We start from the raw sequence: 12,959 nt of genomic DNA, 5'->3' as shown, positions 1-12,959 counted from the left end.
ATGGCTATATATGTACCCATACAATGTAACCTAACCTGTAACATGACTGACTGTACCCCTACAATGTAACCTCCCCTGTAACATGGCTGAATATGTACCCCTACAATGTAACCTCCCCTGTAACATGGCTGAGTATGAACCCCAACAATGTGACTTCACCTGTAACATGACTGACGGTACCCTTACAATGTAACCTCCCCTGTAACATGGCTGAATATGAACCCCAACAACGTGAATTCATGTGTAAAATGGCTGAATATGTACCCCCACAATGTGACTACTTGTGACATGACTGAATATGTACCCCTCACACTGTAACCTTACCTGTAACATGGCTGAGTATGTTCCCTACAATGTCATCTCACCAGTAACATGGCTGAGTATGTTCCCTACAATGTTGCCTCACCAGTAACATGGCTGAGTATGTACCCTACAATGTTACCTTACCTGTAACATGACTAAGTATGTACCCTACAATGTCACCTCACCTGAAACACGGCTACGTATGTACCCTACAATGTCATCTCACCAGTAAAATGGCTGAGTATGTACCCTACAAATGTTACGTCACCTGTAACATGGCTGAGTATGTACCCTACAAAGTCATCTCACCTGTAACATGGCTGAGTATGTACCCTACAATGTCATCTCACCTGTAACATGGCTGAATATGAACCCTATTAATGTGACCTTACCTGTAACATGGCTCAGTATGTACCCCACAATGCGACCTCACCTGTAACATGATTGAACATGTACCCCTACAATGTGACCTCACCTGTAATGTGACTGAATATGTAGCCCTACAATGTGACCTCCCCTGTAACATGGCTATATATGTACTACAACAATGTCACCTCACCTGTAACATGGCTATATATGTACCCATACAATGTAACCTAACCTGTAACATGACTGACTGTACCCCTACAATGTAACCTCCCCTGTAACATGGCTGAATATGTACCCCTACAATGTAACCTCCCCTGTAACATGGCTGAGTATGAACCCCAACAATGTGACTTCACCTGTAACATGACTGACGGTACCCTTACAATGTAACCTCCCCTGTAACATGGCTGAATATGAACCCCAACAACGTGAATTCATGTGTAAAATGGCTGAATATGTACCCCCACAATGTGACTACTTGTGACATGACTGAATATGTACCCCTCACACTGTAACCTTACCTGTAACATGGCTGAGTATGTTCCCTACAATGTCATCTCACCAGTAACATGGCTGAGTATGTTCCCTACAATGTTGCCTCACCAGTAACATGGCTGAGTATGTACCCTACAATGTTACCTTACCTGTAACATGACTAAGTATGTACCCTACAATGTCACCTCACCTGAAACACGGCTACGTATGTACCCTACAATGTCATCTCACCAGTAAAATGGCTGAGTATGTACCCTACAAATGTTACGTCACCTGTAACATGGCTGAGTATGTACCCTACAAAGTCATCTCACCTGTAACATGGCTGAGTATGTACCCTACAATGTCATCTCACCTGTAACATGGCTGAGTATGTACCCTGCAATGTCATCTCACCTGTAACATGGCTGAGTATGTATCCAATAATGACTGTGGTAAGAATCCCGACTGTTGAGAGCCACATATAGGACAAAGAGTAAAGCTTGACCAAGGGTGATCTGAAAACAAAGGGTTTGCGTTTATAAAATCATCTGTAATTATAATAAGCTGTACTCATAATAAGCTGTACTCATAATAAGCTGTACTCCTTGCAATGTTTTTGTACCCAATTTTGCTCAAGGCATGATGCCAGACACAGTGTAGTTAACTACTTTATGTATTTAAGCATTTACATGTAGGGTTTAAATAAACCCTGCCTGAGGTAAATTGACAGGAAGTTGTATTTCATTTGTTATGATTGACCATTTGCCATCTATTACACTGCCATTGTGTAATACACTGCTATAGTTTTGCTCTATGTGGTAAATCTTTAATTTTATGTGCTACGTGGTAGATGTACATTAATATTACACAACAATGCATATGCACATGTAAGCAGTATACGCCATTTCAACACAAAACACTTGAAAAAAAAAATATGCTAAAACACCGTATTTAACAGGTGCAAAAAGTATATGACAATTATTAGTTTTATAAGTGTATGCGAACAATCATTATGAATAGACCATAAAACCTAAGATACTAAAATGTCACATACTACACAACTTACAAAACCTATAGTTTAAAATGAATTACAGGCTAGGGGTAAAAAAAAATGAGTGTAAACTTTGTAAGGAGAAACAGAAAATGAGCGTTGACAAGCATGGTTTATGTTGTTTCAATGTGTCTATTGTGTACCTCTAAATGACACATAAAACCAAACACTTACATTTCCACTGTACTTTGCACACTTACGAATATATATCTGATGTTGAATTGGTGATGTTGGCTTGTGAGACAGTCTGCAGCATGAGGCTAGTCACGTTAGTGTTAGGGCAGTGGTCAATTCCTGGGGAGGGCAAGCGTGGTGTCTGCGGAATGCCATCAGAAAACGCCCCTCCCATAGATATCCACAATGTCAGCCCAAATCCACACATGGCACCACCCATAGCACCCTGTCAAACAGAAAACAATACAGGGCGACATTCAGTGTGAGTGACTGATCGTTGTTTGATGGCATAACCAAGAATTTGGCAGAAACCGGAGTATTTGCTTGTCAGATTTATGAATGAAACCATCAACCGATCAAACTCTCTCAAATACAGAGGCACACCATACTGGTGGAAGGCAAGAAGTGTTCAATGAAGGTTAGAGCTTTCCAACGTATGACATCCATCGTATTGGTGGCAGACAATGATGGTTAGACCTTTCCAATGTGTGACATCCATCGTACTGGTGGACGGCAAGCAGCGTTCAATGATGGTTAGACCTTTCCAATGTGTGACATCCATCGTATTGGTGAAAGGCAAGAAGCGTTCAATGATGGTTAGACCTCTCCAATGTGTGACATCCATCGTATTGGAGGAAGGCAAGAAGCGTTCAATGATGGTTAGACCTTTCCAATGTGTGACATCCATCGTACTGGTGGAAGGCAAGCAGCGTTCAATGATGGTTAGACCTTTCCAATGTGTGACATCTATCGTACTGGTGGAAGGCAAGAAGCGTTCAATGATGGTTAGACCTTTCCAGTGTGTGACATCCATCGTACTGGTGGAAGGCAAGCAGCGTTCAATGATGGTCAGACCTTTCCAATGTGTGACATCCATCGAATTGGTGGAAGACAAGAAGCGTCCAATGATGGTTAGACCTTTCCAACGTGTGACATCCATCGTATTGGTGGAAGGCAAGAATCGTTCAATGATGGTTAGACCTTTCCAATGTGTGACATCCATCGTACTGGTGGAAGGCAAGAAGCGTTCAATGATGGTTAGGCCTTTCCAATGTGTAACATCCATCGTATTGGTGGAAGGCAAGAAGAGTTCAATGATGGTTAGGCCTTTCCAATGTGTGACATCCATCGTATTGGTGGAAGACAAGAAGCGTTCAATGATGGTTAGACCTTTCCAACGTGTGACATCTATAGTACTGGTGGAAGGCAAGAAGCGTTCAATGATGGTTAGATCATTCCAATGTGTGACATCCATCGTACTGGTGGAAGGCAAGAAGCGCTCAGTGATGGTTAGACCTTTCCAATGTGTGACATCCATCATATTGGTGGAAGGCAAGAAGCGTTCAATGATGGTTAGACCTTTCGAACGGGTGACATCCATCGTACTGGTGGAAGGCAAGCAGCGTTCAATGATGGTTAGACCTTTCCAATGTGTGACATCCATCATACTGGTGAAAGGCAAAAAGCGTTTAATGATGGTTAGACCTCTCCAATGTGTGACATCCATCGTATTGGTGGAAGGCAAGAAGCGTTCAATGATGGTTAGACCTTTCCAATGTGTGACATCCATCGTACTGGTGGAAGACAAGAAGTGTTCAATGATGGTTAGACCTTTCCAACGGGTGACATCCATCGAACTGGTGGAAGGCAAGAAGCGTTCAATGATGGTTAGACATTTCCAGTGTGTGACATCCATCATACTGGTGGAAGGCAAGAAGCGTTCAATGATGGTTAGGCCTTTCCAATGTATGACATCCATCGTATTGGTGAAAGGCAAGAAGCGTTCAATGATGGTTAGACCTTTCTAACGTATGACATCCATCGTATTGGTGGAAGGCATCCGTCGTATTGGTGGAAGACAACGTGTGACATCCATCGTATTGGTGGAAGGCAACGTGTGACATCTATCATATTGGTGGAAGGCAAACGTAATGTAAGATCACACCAGAGAGCACTCTCCACCACTTACTTTCATCAAGGCAGCAGAAATGATCAAATGGACGCAAGAGAGTCAATGTCTCAGGAAGGCACTGTTTTGCAAGGTTGTTTATTGAAACATATTCTGAAGGCATCATTCTATGCAGGCTGATAGAATTATACTTTTTGTGAAGACTAGAAACTGGCCAATCCAAACAATGTAACTTGGTCTCCAAAATAAATTAAAAATGTGCATAAACTGCATTGAAAGCTGCACTTTAATATGTGAAAAAGTTGAGGAATTAGGGTAGTAGATGTGATATGGTTTTGGTTATCGATGGAGGCGAAATGCTTCAAGTACGATAACAGATGCAGTCAAGGATATGCGTGCACTGCTGGATTTGGTATCAGGAAACTCCCTCACATCCAGCATCTGTGTTTAAAAATTGATTTTAAATTTTTAAAGATAAAAATCTATCATAAATACAGTATTACATGAATTTTGTGACCAGAATTTAAATGTACATCATGTCTCTATCATACCACAGTCGGCACCTCCCATCATTGTATATCACAATATCAAAGATGATGCAAACTCTATCCATATGTTAATTATTCTTAAGGAAACAGACAACCGTATCTAAAAGATTACTTGACCGTGCAAATAATAAAACCAGCATACCATATACGTATACATGTAATAACAACTCTGTATACATCTAACAGCCATAACATATACATGTAACAGCCATAACATATACATCTAATAGCCATAACACATACAGGTAACAGACATAACATATACATCTAATAGCCATAACACATACAGGTAACAGATATAACATATACATCTAATAGCCATAACATATACAGGTAACAGACATAACATATACATCTAACAGTCATAACATATACAGGTAACAGAGATAACATATACATCTAACAGCCATAACACGTACATGTAATAGCCACACCATATACATCTAATAGCCATAACATATACATGAAACAGCCATAACATGTACATCTAATAGCCACAACATATACATCTAATAGCCATAACATATATATCTAACAGCCATAACATATACATCTAATAGCCACAACATATACATGTACATCTAATAGCCATAACATATATATGTAATAGCCATAACATATACATGTACATCTATTAGCCATAACATATACATTTAACAGCCATAACATACCTATGTAACAGCCAAAACATATACACGTACACCTAATAGCCATAACATATACATGTAAAAGGCATAACACATGTAACAACCATATCATGCACATTATTTATTTATTTTTTTTGATTGGTGTTTTATGCCATACTCAAGAATATTTGACTTATACGACGGCAGCCAGCATTATGGTGGGAGGAAACGGGGCAAAGCCAGGGGGAACCCGCAACCATCTGGAGGTTGCTGCAAAGACCTTCCCACATACAGCCGGCCTTTAACTCACAGTGACCGCATTGGTCAGGCGCTTCCGGTTCATTGTGCTAGTGTGCTCATGTAATATAAACCAGACCATATAACTGTAATAACCATACCACATACACCTGATTACTACACCATATACATGTAATAACCATACCACATACCCATGATTACTACACCATATACATGTAATAACCATACTACATATACCTGATTACTACACCATATACATGTAATAACCATACCACATATACCTGATTACTACACCATATATATGTAATAACCATACCACATACCCATGATTACTACACCATATACATGTAATAACCATACCACATATACCTGATTACTACACCATATACATGTAATAACCATACCACATACATGTGACTATCACACCATACACATGTAATAACCATACCACATACATGTGACTACCACACCATATACATGTAATAACCATACCACATACGCGTGACTACCACACCATATGCATGTAGTAATAATAAGCCTGTAATTATATCCACAATTACCTTGGCTGTGGTAGAAGGCATCAGAGCTCCCAAAAGGAATATCCCAGTCAGGGGTGCATCAAATGAACTCAAGAGAATTGAAGATACCTAAAAAAAAAAATGGACATGGAGAAAGTTCAGTGTTGGCACCTCCAAAAGTTAACATCAAATGGTCAAAAGTCAATTTTGTAAGCAATTGAAATTTTGATTGTTTGAAATCATAGTTCATACATGCTGTGAATAGAACTCTGTATTTTTGTCTATTGTTTAATTATTTTTTCCCCAAATATCATGTTAAGAATAATTAGGTATAATTTATGATTAAAATTTTAACCAAATTTAAAAAACACAATTAATACTTGGAAATTAATTTTGTAACGCGGCTTTCGAAGAGATAACCTTTGATTGCAATACTACATGTACTTTTCTTTCAAAGTATGAATTCCATTACTGAGAAAAGAAACAAACATTTCACCTGATACAAGGGCCCTTTTGTCATTGCTGCTAGAAACGAAACCCCAACTGCTATCAATCCAAACACAACCACTGTGGGTAGAAGAATGTGGTCTACATATAGCGAGTAGTAGCAAGTATTAGACCAGACACTGGACTGTGGCACATTACTTAATACCTCTACAGCATGTACATACATAAAGAATAATTTGAGATATGTTCTGTCAGGCTGAAAAACATTAGTGGTTAGATATCCCACTATATGTGCAGTTGTCATTTTCTAAAACTATATGTTTACTGGTGAAGGCCATTTTGGTTCCACAACCAATACAATCTGCCAAGTTTTACTTGAAGTAATTAGTTATGTTATTTATTGATTCTATCTTACTGTCACTGTCTCCTATTTTGAACATGTTTGATTTTGGTAAATTGGTATGGTATTGTACAGTCATAATCATGCGTTCATTCATCCATCCATCCATTCAATTTCCCCTTGGTGGTGGGATGTGCATAAATGAAGTATTTTTGATATTTTGATATTTTTTGAAGCATGAAACTCTATTAAATAATTTAAAGAAATATCAAAAATAATTTTTCTCAAAACCAAAAAGTGAATCATCTTACCTGTAAGTTTCGCGATGATTGTAGTTTTAAGATCATTTAATTTTGGAAAATATGGCTGGATAAAGTCTGTCGATATCATGGCCGAGATGGAATTCAAGTTTGAGGATAAAGTACTGAAAACAAGACGGAACACCAAAGATTAGCTCATGTATCAAGTATGCCCTTCTGTCGCCCCCCTCTTTTGGTGTATACCCGGTAGATAGTAATATACCAGGACTTGCTATCACAAAATTTCCACTAATCCCTTTTTTATGACTTCCTTATTAAATCAATCCACTTTGACATTGCCTTCAATTTCCAGACCACACCCAATCCTAAAACATTTGAATACTATGAACTGAGCACATTTAGTCAGTGACGATGTAGCAGCCAATATGTCCACTCAAAGAGACCTACTCAGCCAAACAGTTTCAGGTCTTTCTTTCCTGTCGATCAGAGCAGCTTGTTTAAGCTTGGAGGAAACAGAGTGCCCTTAGTTAATGACAGGCCTTCACCAGATATCTGTGAAACTTCCTGATTTGAAGCTGCGGCCAACCAGCAACAGCTGGACTCAATCCTGCAATAATTTGAGATATGTTCTGTCAGGCTGAAAAACCTTAGTGGTTAGATATCCCACTATATGTGCAGTTGTCATTTTCAATGGTTAAGGGCCTATAGGCTATGGAGACACCAACACCAACACTTCACTATCTTTTGTGAATTCCATGGCTGCACAGATTTTGAAAGTACATGCAGAAATTTTTGCATGAATAACATTCATTAGTTTGGAAATAAAATGAATCCTCTTTTAATTTAAATCTAAAGCTGAGCCTTTATAGCTGTAAAAGATGACATTTCATAACATAAATGTGATACAATTACCTCAGCGATGCACTAAATACAGATGAGAGGAACACTCCTGGTAGTCCCGGATAGGAATGGAACAGGGACATGACGAAATAAGGAAATACCTACCAAACAAAAAGGCAAGGATAAATGAATAAGGGCAGTCTTTGTAGCAGCGTTTATAGCACAGGGGCAGGGGAAAAATCAGGGACGACAGGGTAAGCATGCCAGCACAGCACAATGATCCAGGAGTCTCCTGCCACTGCAGTTACTGTGACTTCAAGTCTTGCATATGCTGGCTTTCTCTGCAGCCATTCGTGGGAAGATCTGCCAGCAACCTGTGAATTTCCTCCCGTTTCCTCCCACCTTAATGCGGGCTACTGTCGTATAAGTGAAATATTCTTGAGGACAGCGTAAAACACCAATCAAATAAATAAATACTGCACAGTAAAGCTGTGTACGTATGCAGTAATGACAAAGTTTATTATGTAAACAAGTTAAAATTTTAACAAATTCAAGGCTTCATCATCAGGTGTAATAAAATCAAATCACATAGCAGACCAAAATACACTTGCATTGCCTGGTCATGCAGTGGGGATGCCACTGGTCTGAAATCACAAAAGGTCACTGAACAGATTGAGCTAAGGGGATGTCTTCAGTGATTGTTTGCAATGTGTCTTCCATTTTCCAGATTGTCAAAATATACACAAAATTCAAAAATGTTGTAAAACAAGGGCAGGGAATATTCATAAGCTTACTCCAAACTTACTTGATTGGTTTTGATCATCTTAGCTTCTAATGGATCACAACCTATTTCAGCAAAATATGCGTATGCCAAAAGCCCCTCCAAACAAGCAAGAGTTCCAAAGGTTACAAATCCTGGTATAGCCAATAGGACAATCCTGAAAACACGGAGAATGTGCAGTATTTGTACAATTACCTGAAACTGCTGAGAAAAAGTTACACATGAGCCAGCATCATCTGGATTAGCACACACCACCTCACTAATCTCAATCTATAGCAGCCTCACTGACCTCCATCTAGCAACCTCAGTATTATCCTAGTTTGTAGCATCCTTGCTATTTACAGTATAGCAGCCTCACTGACCTCCAAACATGTTAACCAAGTGTGCCTGCAGAGCTCCATGGGTAATTCGGCAGCTCATGAGGCATGCAGAAGTCCGTTTCACAAGGTATGTGACCTACGGGTATGTCTATCATAGGCCATTCTTCAGTTTCATTTTCACCAATGTATAGTACATGTAAATCTAAAATGAATATAAGAAAAGGACCAAAACATACTTAACACGCCTAAAGAAAACCAATAGTCTGTCCATCGCCATATGGATGACCCTGGAAAGTCCTTGAAATTTTAACATGCCAGTTTCCATTTAATTTGTACAAATACAGTACATATTTCAGTGAATCTTCAAATCTTGTATAAACTTTATGAAATAAACATCAGGTTTTGTTTGACATGAATCAAAAGTTAAAACGAAATCTTTGATAACACGAGATAAACCCAAGAGCCAGCCGTTAGATATGTCGTAGAAAATCTGATAACTTTCCATTTTGATGTGGTAAGTACTGTAGTAGTACATTTTATACTGTAAGTAAAATGGTGTAGTTTTATACCTCTGGGAATCATCGATTTTATATGAACAACATGATTTCCTAAATCAGGGCCCATAAGCTGTACGCGTTAGAAACTTACTTTTGCCCTTTTCTGATCGTGTCCATTGAGGACATTCTCTGGATGGCCTGTTGTCCTAGGTTGTAGCCAAATTTACGCACAGTTCCTCCCAGAATAAGGCACCAGAATGTGTGTCGAACTGTAGGATCTGGGTCAAAACTGGAGAAGAACACAACAGTTTCAAATTCTCTGTTTCACAACACTAAACAGTTTAATATGCAAGAAAGATAAAAAATTCACAGAAGTAACAAACCTTTTACTGCTCAAATGAGAAGTTTTAAATTTAAAGTATTGAAGACTTGAATGTAAACTTAAAAATCCACCTTATCCACAAAATTTTACTTAAAACTTACTGTGTAAAACTGGCCACTGATCATAGCTATAAATATTTTTTTTTTAACACAGAACTTATCACTATTACAACCATTGACATGAACATGCTTATTTTGTGAGACACCCATAAAAATGTTATAAATCTTCCCGGCATTATTACTTACACATACTTATTTATTTATCTGAATGGTGATCATGATCAGACTGAAGAGTATTTCACTTATATGACGGTCAGAATCACAGGTTGATGAGACTGGAATGAGACTAAACCATCCGCCTTTGTACAGGTACTCGGTAATATATAAACCAGCCTACTACTTGGCACCGGCAAAAGTGCTCTGTACAGTGGAGAAATACATGTAGGCATATACTGACTTGAAGAAGTTTATCCGACCCCCTGTCTCACAGATGTTCCACATTCGGCTGATACCACCCACATCTATCACACCCTGTAAGTCATGACACAACACAGTTAGTTAATACTCACTTTCGTTTGTTTTTTTATACAGCTTAATTAATATGAGAACCATACTAAAAAAAGTTAATGGCAAAAAATTTAAGCATGTTAGGTCAAATAATTAAGCTACTAGGACGCTGGAAAACATTGCTTGAGAATGCATCATAGCAACAACAGATTTTGATTTTCTTAAATTTTGGAAATCGTATTGAGATTTCTAAAAATTTTTTAAACCTAAAATGTACATTTCTCCATCCCTGATGTAAAAATATGTCATTAGTCTTATATCATGTAATAATACCACATGTTACAAACATCTGGACTCTAACCTTGACAATGATTGCCACCATCCCACTTATCATGACGAGGAACTGAAAAACATCCGTCCAGATGACAGCCTTATAACCACCCTGAAAACATGAGAACAAAATGAAAGGCCCTGTAATGAAAGCAGATTGTATCATGAAAAATATTAAAAGTTATTTCTCTCAAGTATTATTAATACACTAACTTTTCCACATGTGTGACAAAACTTCTCGTTCCTAGTGGTGATACAGTCATTTACACATCTAATTCTCCTTTATACACTTTGTATAGCTGTTAATGAATCGATCTCATCATATTAAGCTCTTTCAGAATTTGGTCCAATGCTCTTTACTGTCTTCACCGTCACCTGTGTTTTCTATACTACAGAAGACTAATCTAATGAATTGAAGATGCTGGAAACACAAGCTTTGGTGTCCATATTGCTTAGACACTTGTTACGAATCCAAATAATCAGAAGAATCTTACATCTCACATGTGAAATTTCATATAATCTTTCCTATTATTAACATCCAGCAGTGATATAGTTTGGAATGAAATTTAGGAGACCAGGATTCATGAATATGTTTTCATGGTCGAGCTTTCTTAATCAAATGAGGACCAGATTGGTGCCTGGGATAATTGGTAGCAGAAAGCAAACATTAAAAACAAGAAAGAACATCAAACAGAAAATGATTCAGTATCAATCTTTACCCCTGGTCTCTTAGCACTTGTCCCTTGATCAGTGAGGTCAATCCAAATGTCGGAATCCAGCTCTTGCTACTCTGGCTGTGACTACAAGTGAGGAGCTTTGTCAGGTACCTGGCAAAGGCTGGTGCTTTACTTTGGTTTCCTCCATCCCAAAAGGTTACCCCTATTATGTGAGTGAAAAATTTCTTGAGTAAATGTTAAACACCAATCAGATAAACAAACAAATCAGCATACATACGATACTGGTGTAGAGAATGCCAGCAGCTGCCATGATGATAATGGAGAGCCATGTTGGGGTGCCAGTCACTGAAAGAGACAAACAGTACCTGACAAGCTATGGTATCTTGCCAATGTGCATGTGCCAAGGTCGCAACCTTGACTGTAGTCCATTTTGCCACAAAGGGGCATTTTGCCACAAAGGGAACAGGGCCTTTTTAACAACTATAATGTTGGGCTTCATAGCTTGAAAATTGCAATCCAAAACAAAATGTTAAACATATGCTTCAGATGGATAAACTTGCGCCTGCTGGGTCTGTGCCGTGTTGGCTGGTTGCTACCATTTCAGCCTCGATCCAGGTTCAAGTGTTTCCTTTCGTAAAGAAGACTGATACTTTGGATTTGAGCCCAAAAGGGCTTAGTGGATGCTCACTGCTACATGAAACATGGCCACAAATGCTACTAATGTGCTATATGATGGCTGGCTTGAAAAAAAATCTTTTCAGCTTGGGAATGGTACATGTAATTCATATTTATTTAACCAACAAACAAGTGCTCGCAGACACACATTTTCTTTCTTTCTTTACATGATAGTAGAAAGTAGTTCTTTTACAATAATTTCAAGGTCACCTACCTGCCTCCAGTGTTATGGCTGGACCATACAAAACCACACCACTGTACCATGTCTGTAACACAAGACAACTGTAAGTTTCTGTAAGTCATTTCTACTTTCATTCATTTCACTTACTAAATTTTGTAGAAACAGTTCTCTGTTACATACATTATACTCCATCCAAATACTCATGAAATTATATATAAAACTTCAGAGAATAAATGTGTACTCATATATGAATATGTATGTAAATGAAAAAGATGGATTAGGTATTTCAAGAATTTTACCCTTAACATGATGGCAGTCAGGTTTATGGTTAGGGGCACTTTTCCCTTGACATAATGGCAGTCAGGTTTATGGCGAGAGGAATTTTTCCCTTAATATGATGGCAGTCAGGTTTATGTCTAGAGACATTTTTCCCTTAACATGATGGCAGTCAGGTTTATGGCTAGAGACATTTTTCCCTTAACATGATGGC

At 38.5% G+C, this 12,959-nt stretch overlaps 1 protein-coding gene across 2 annotated transcripts in view; it reads right to left on the bottom strand.

Moving 5' to 3' along the window:
* LOC135474818 (sodium-coupled monocarboxylate transporter 1-like) overlaps positions 1 to 12,959 on the bottom strand; it is a 34,941-nt gene that overhangs the window by 6,585 nt on the left and 15,397 nt on the right. For both annotated transcript variants that reach the window (XM_064754419.1, XM_064754418.1), the window contains exons 4-15: positions 12,503 to 12,554; positions 11,891 to 11,958; positions 10,968 to 11,048; positions 10,557 to 10,630; positions 9,870 to 10,007; positions 8,926 to 9,058; positions 8,193 to 8,281; positions 7,332 to 7,444; positions 6,730 to 6,800; positions 6,276 to 6,362; positions 2,401 to 2,600; positions 1,564 to 1,664 (exon numbers count right to left, since the gene is read on the bottom strand). In XM_064754419.1, the coding sequence (XP_064610489.1) occupies positions 1,564 to 1,664; positions 2,401 to 2,600; positions 6,276 to 6,362; positions 6,730 to 6,800; positions 7,332 to 7,444; positions 8,193 to 8,281; positions 8,926 to 9,058; positions 9,870 to 10,007; positions 10,557 to 10,630; positions 10,968 to 11,048; positions 11,891 to 11,958; positions 12,503 to 12,554 (1,207 nt within the window). The remainder of the gene's footprint in view (positions 1 to 1,563; positions 1,665 to 2,400; positions 2,601 to 6,275; positions 6,363 to 6,729; positions 6,801 to 7,331; positions 7,445 to 8,192; positions 8,282 to 8,925; positions 9,059 to 9,869; positions 10,008 to 10,556; positions 10,631 to 10,967; positions 11,049 to 11,890; positions 11,959 to 12,502; positions 12,555 to 12,959) is intronic.

The sequence above is a fragment of the Liolophura sinensis genome, chromosome 9 (assembly GCF_032854445.1).
Source record: "Liolophura sinensis isolate JHLJ2023 chromosome 9, CUHK_Ljap_v2, whole genome shotgun sequence".
NCBI classification, from domain to species: Eukaryota; Metazoa; Mollusca; class Polyplacophora; order Chitonida; family Chitonidae; genus Liolophura; species Liolophura sinensis.
Note: the sequence above shows the minus strand (reverse complement) of the source record. Positions and strands in the feature narration are given on the sequence as shown.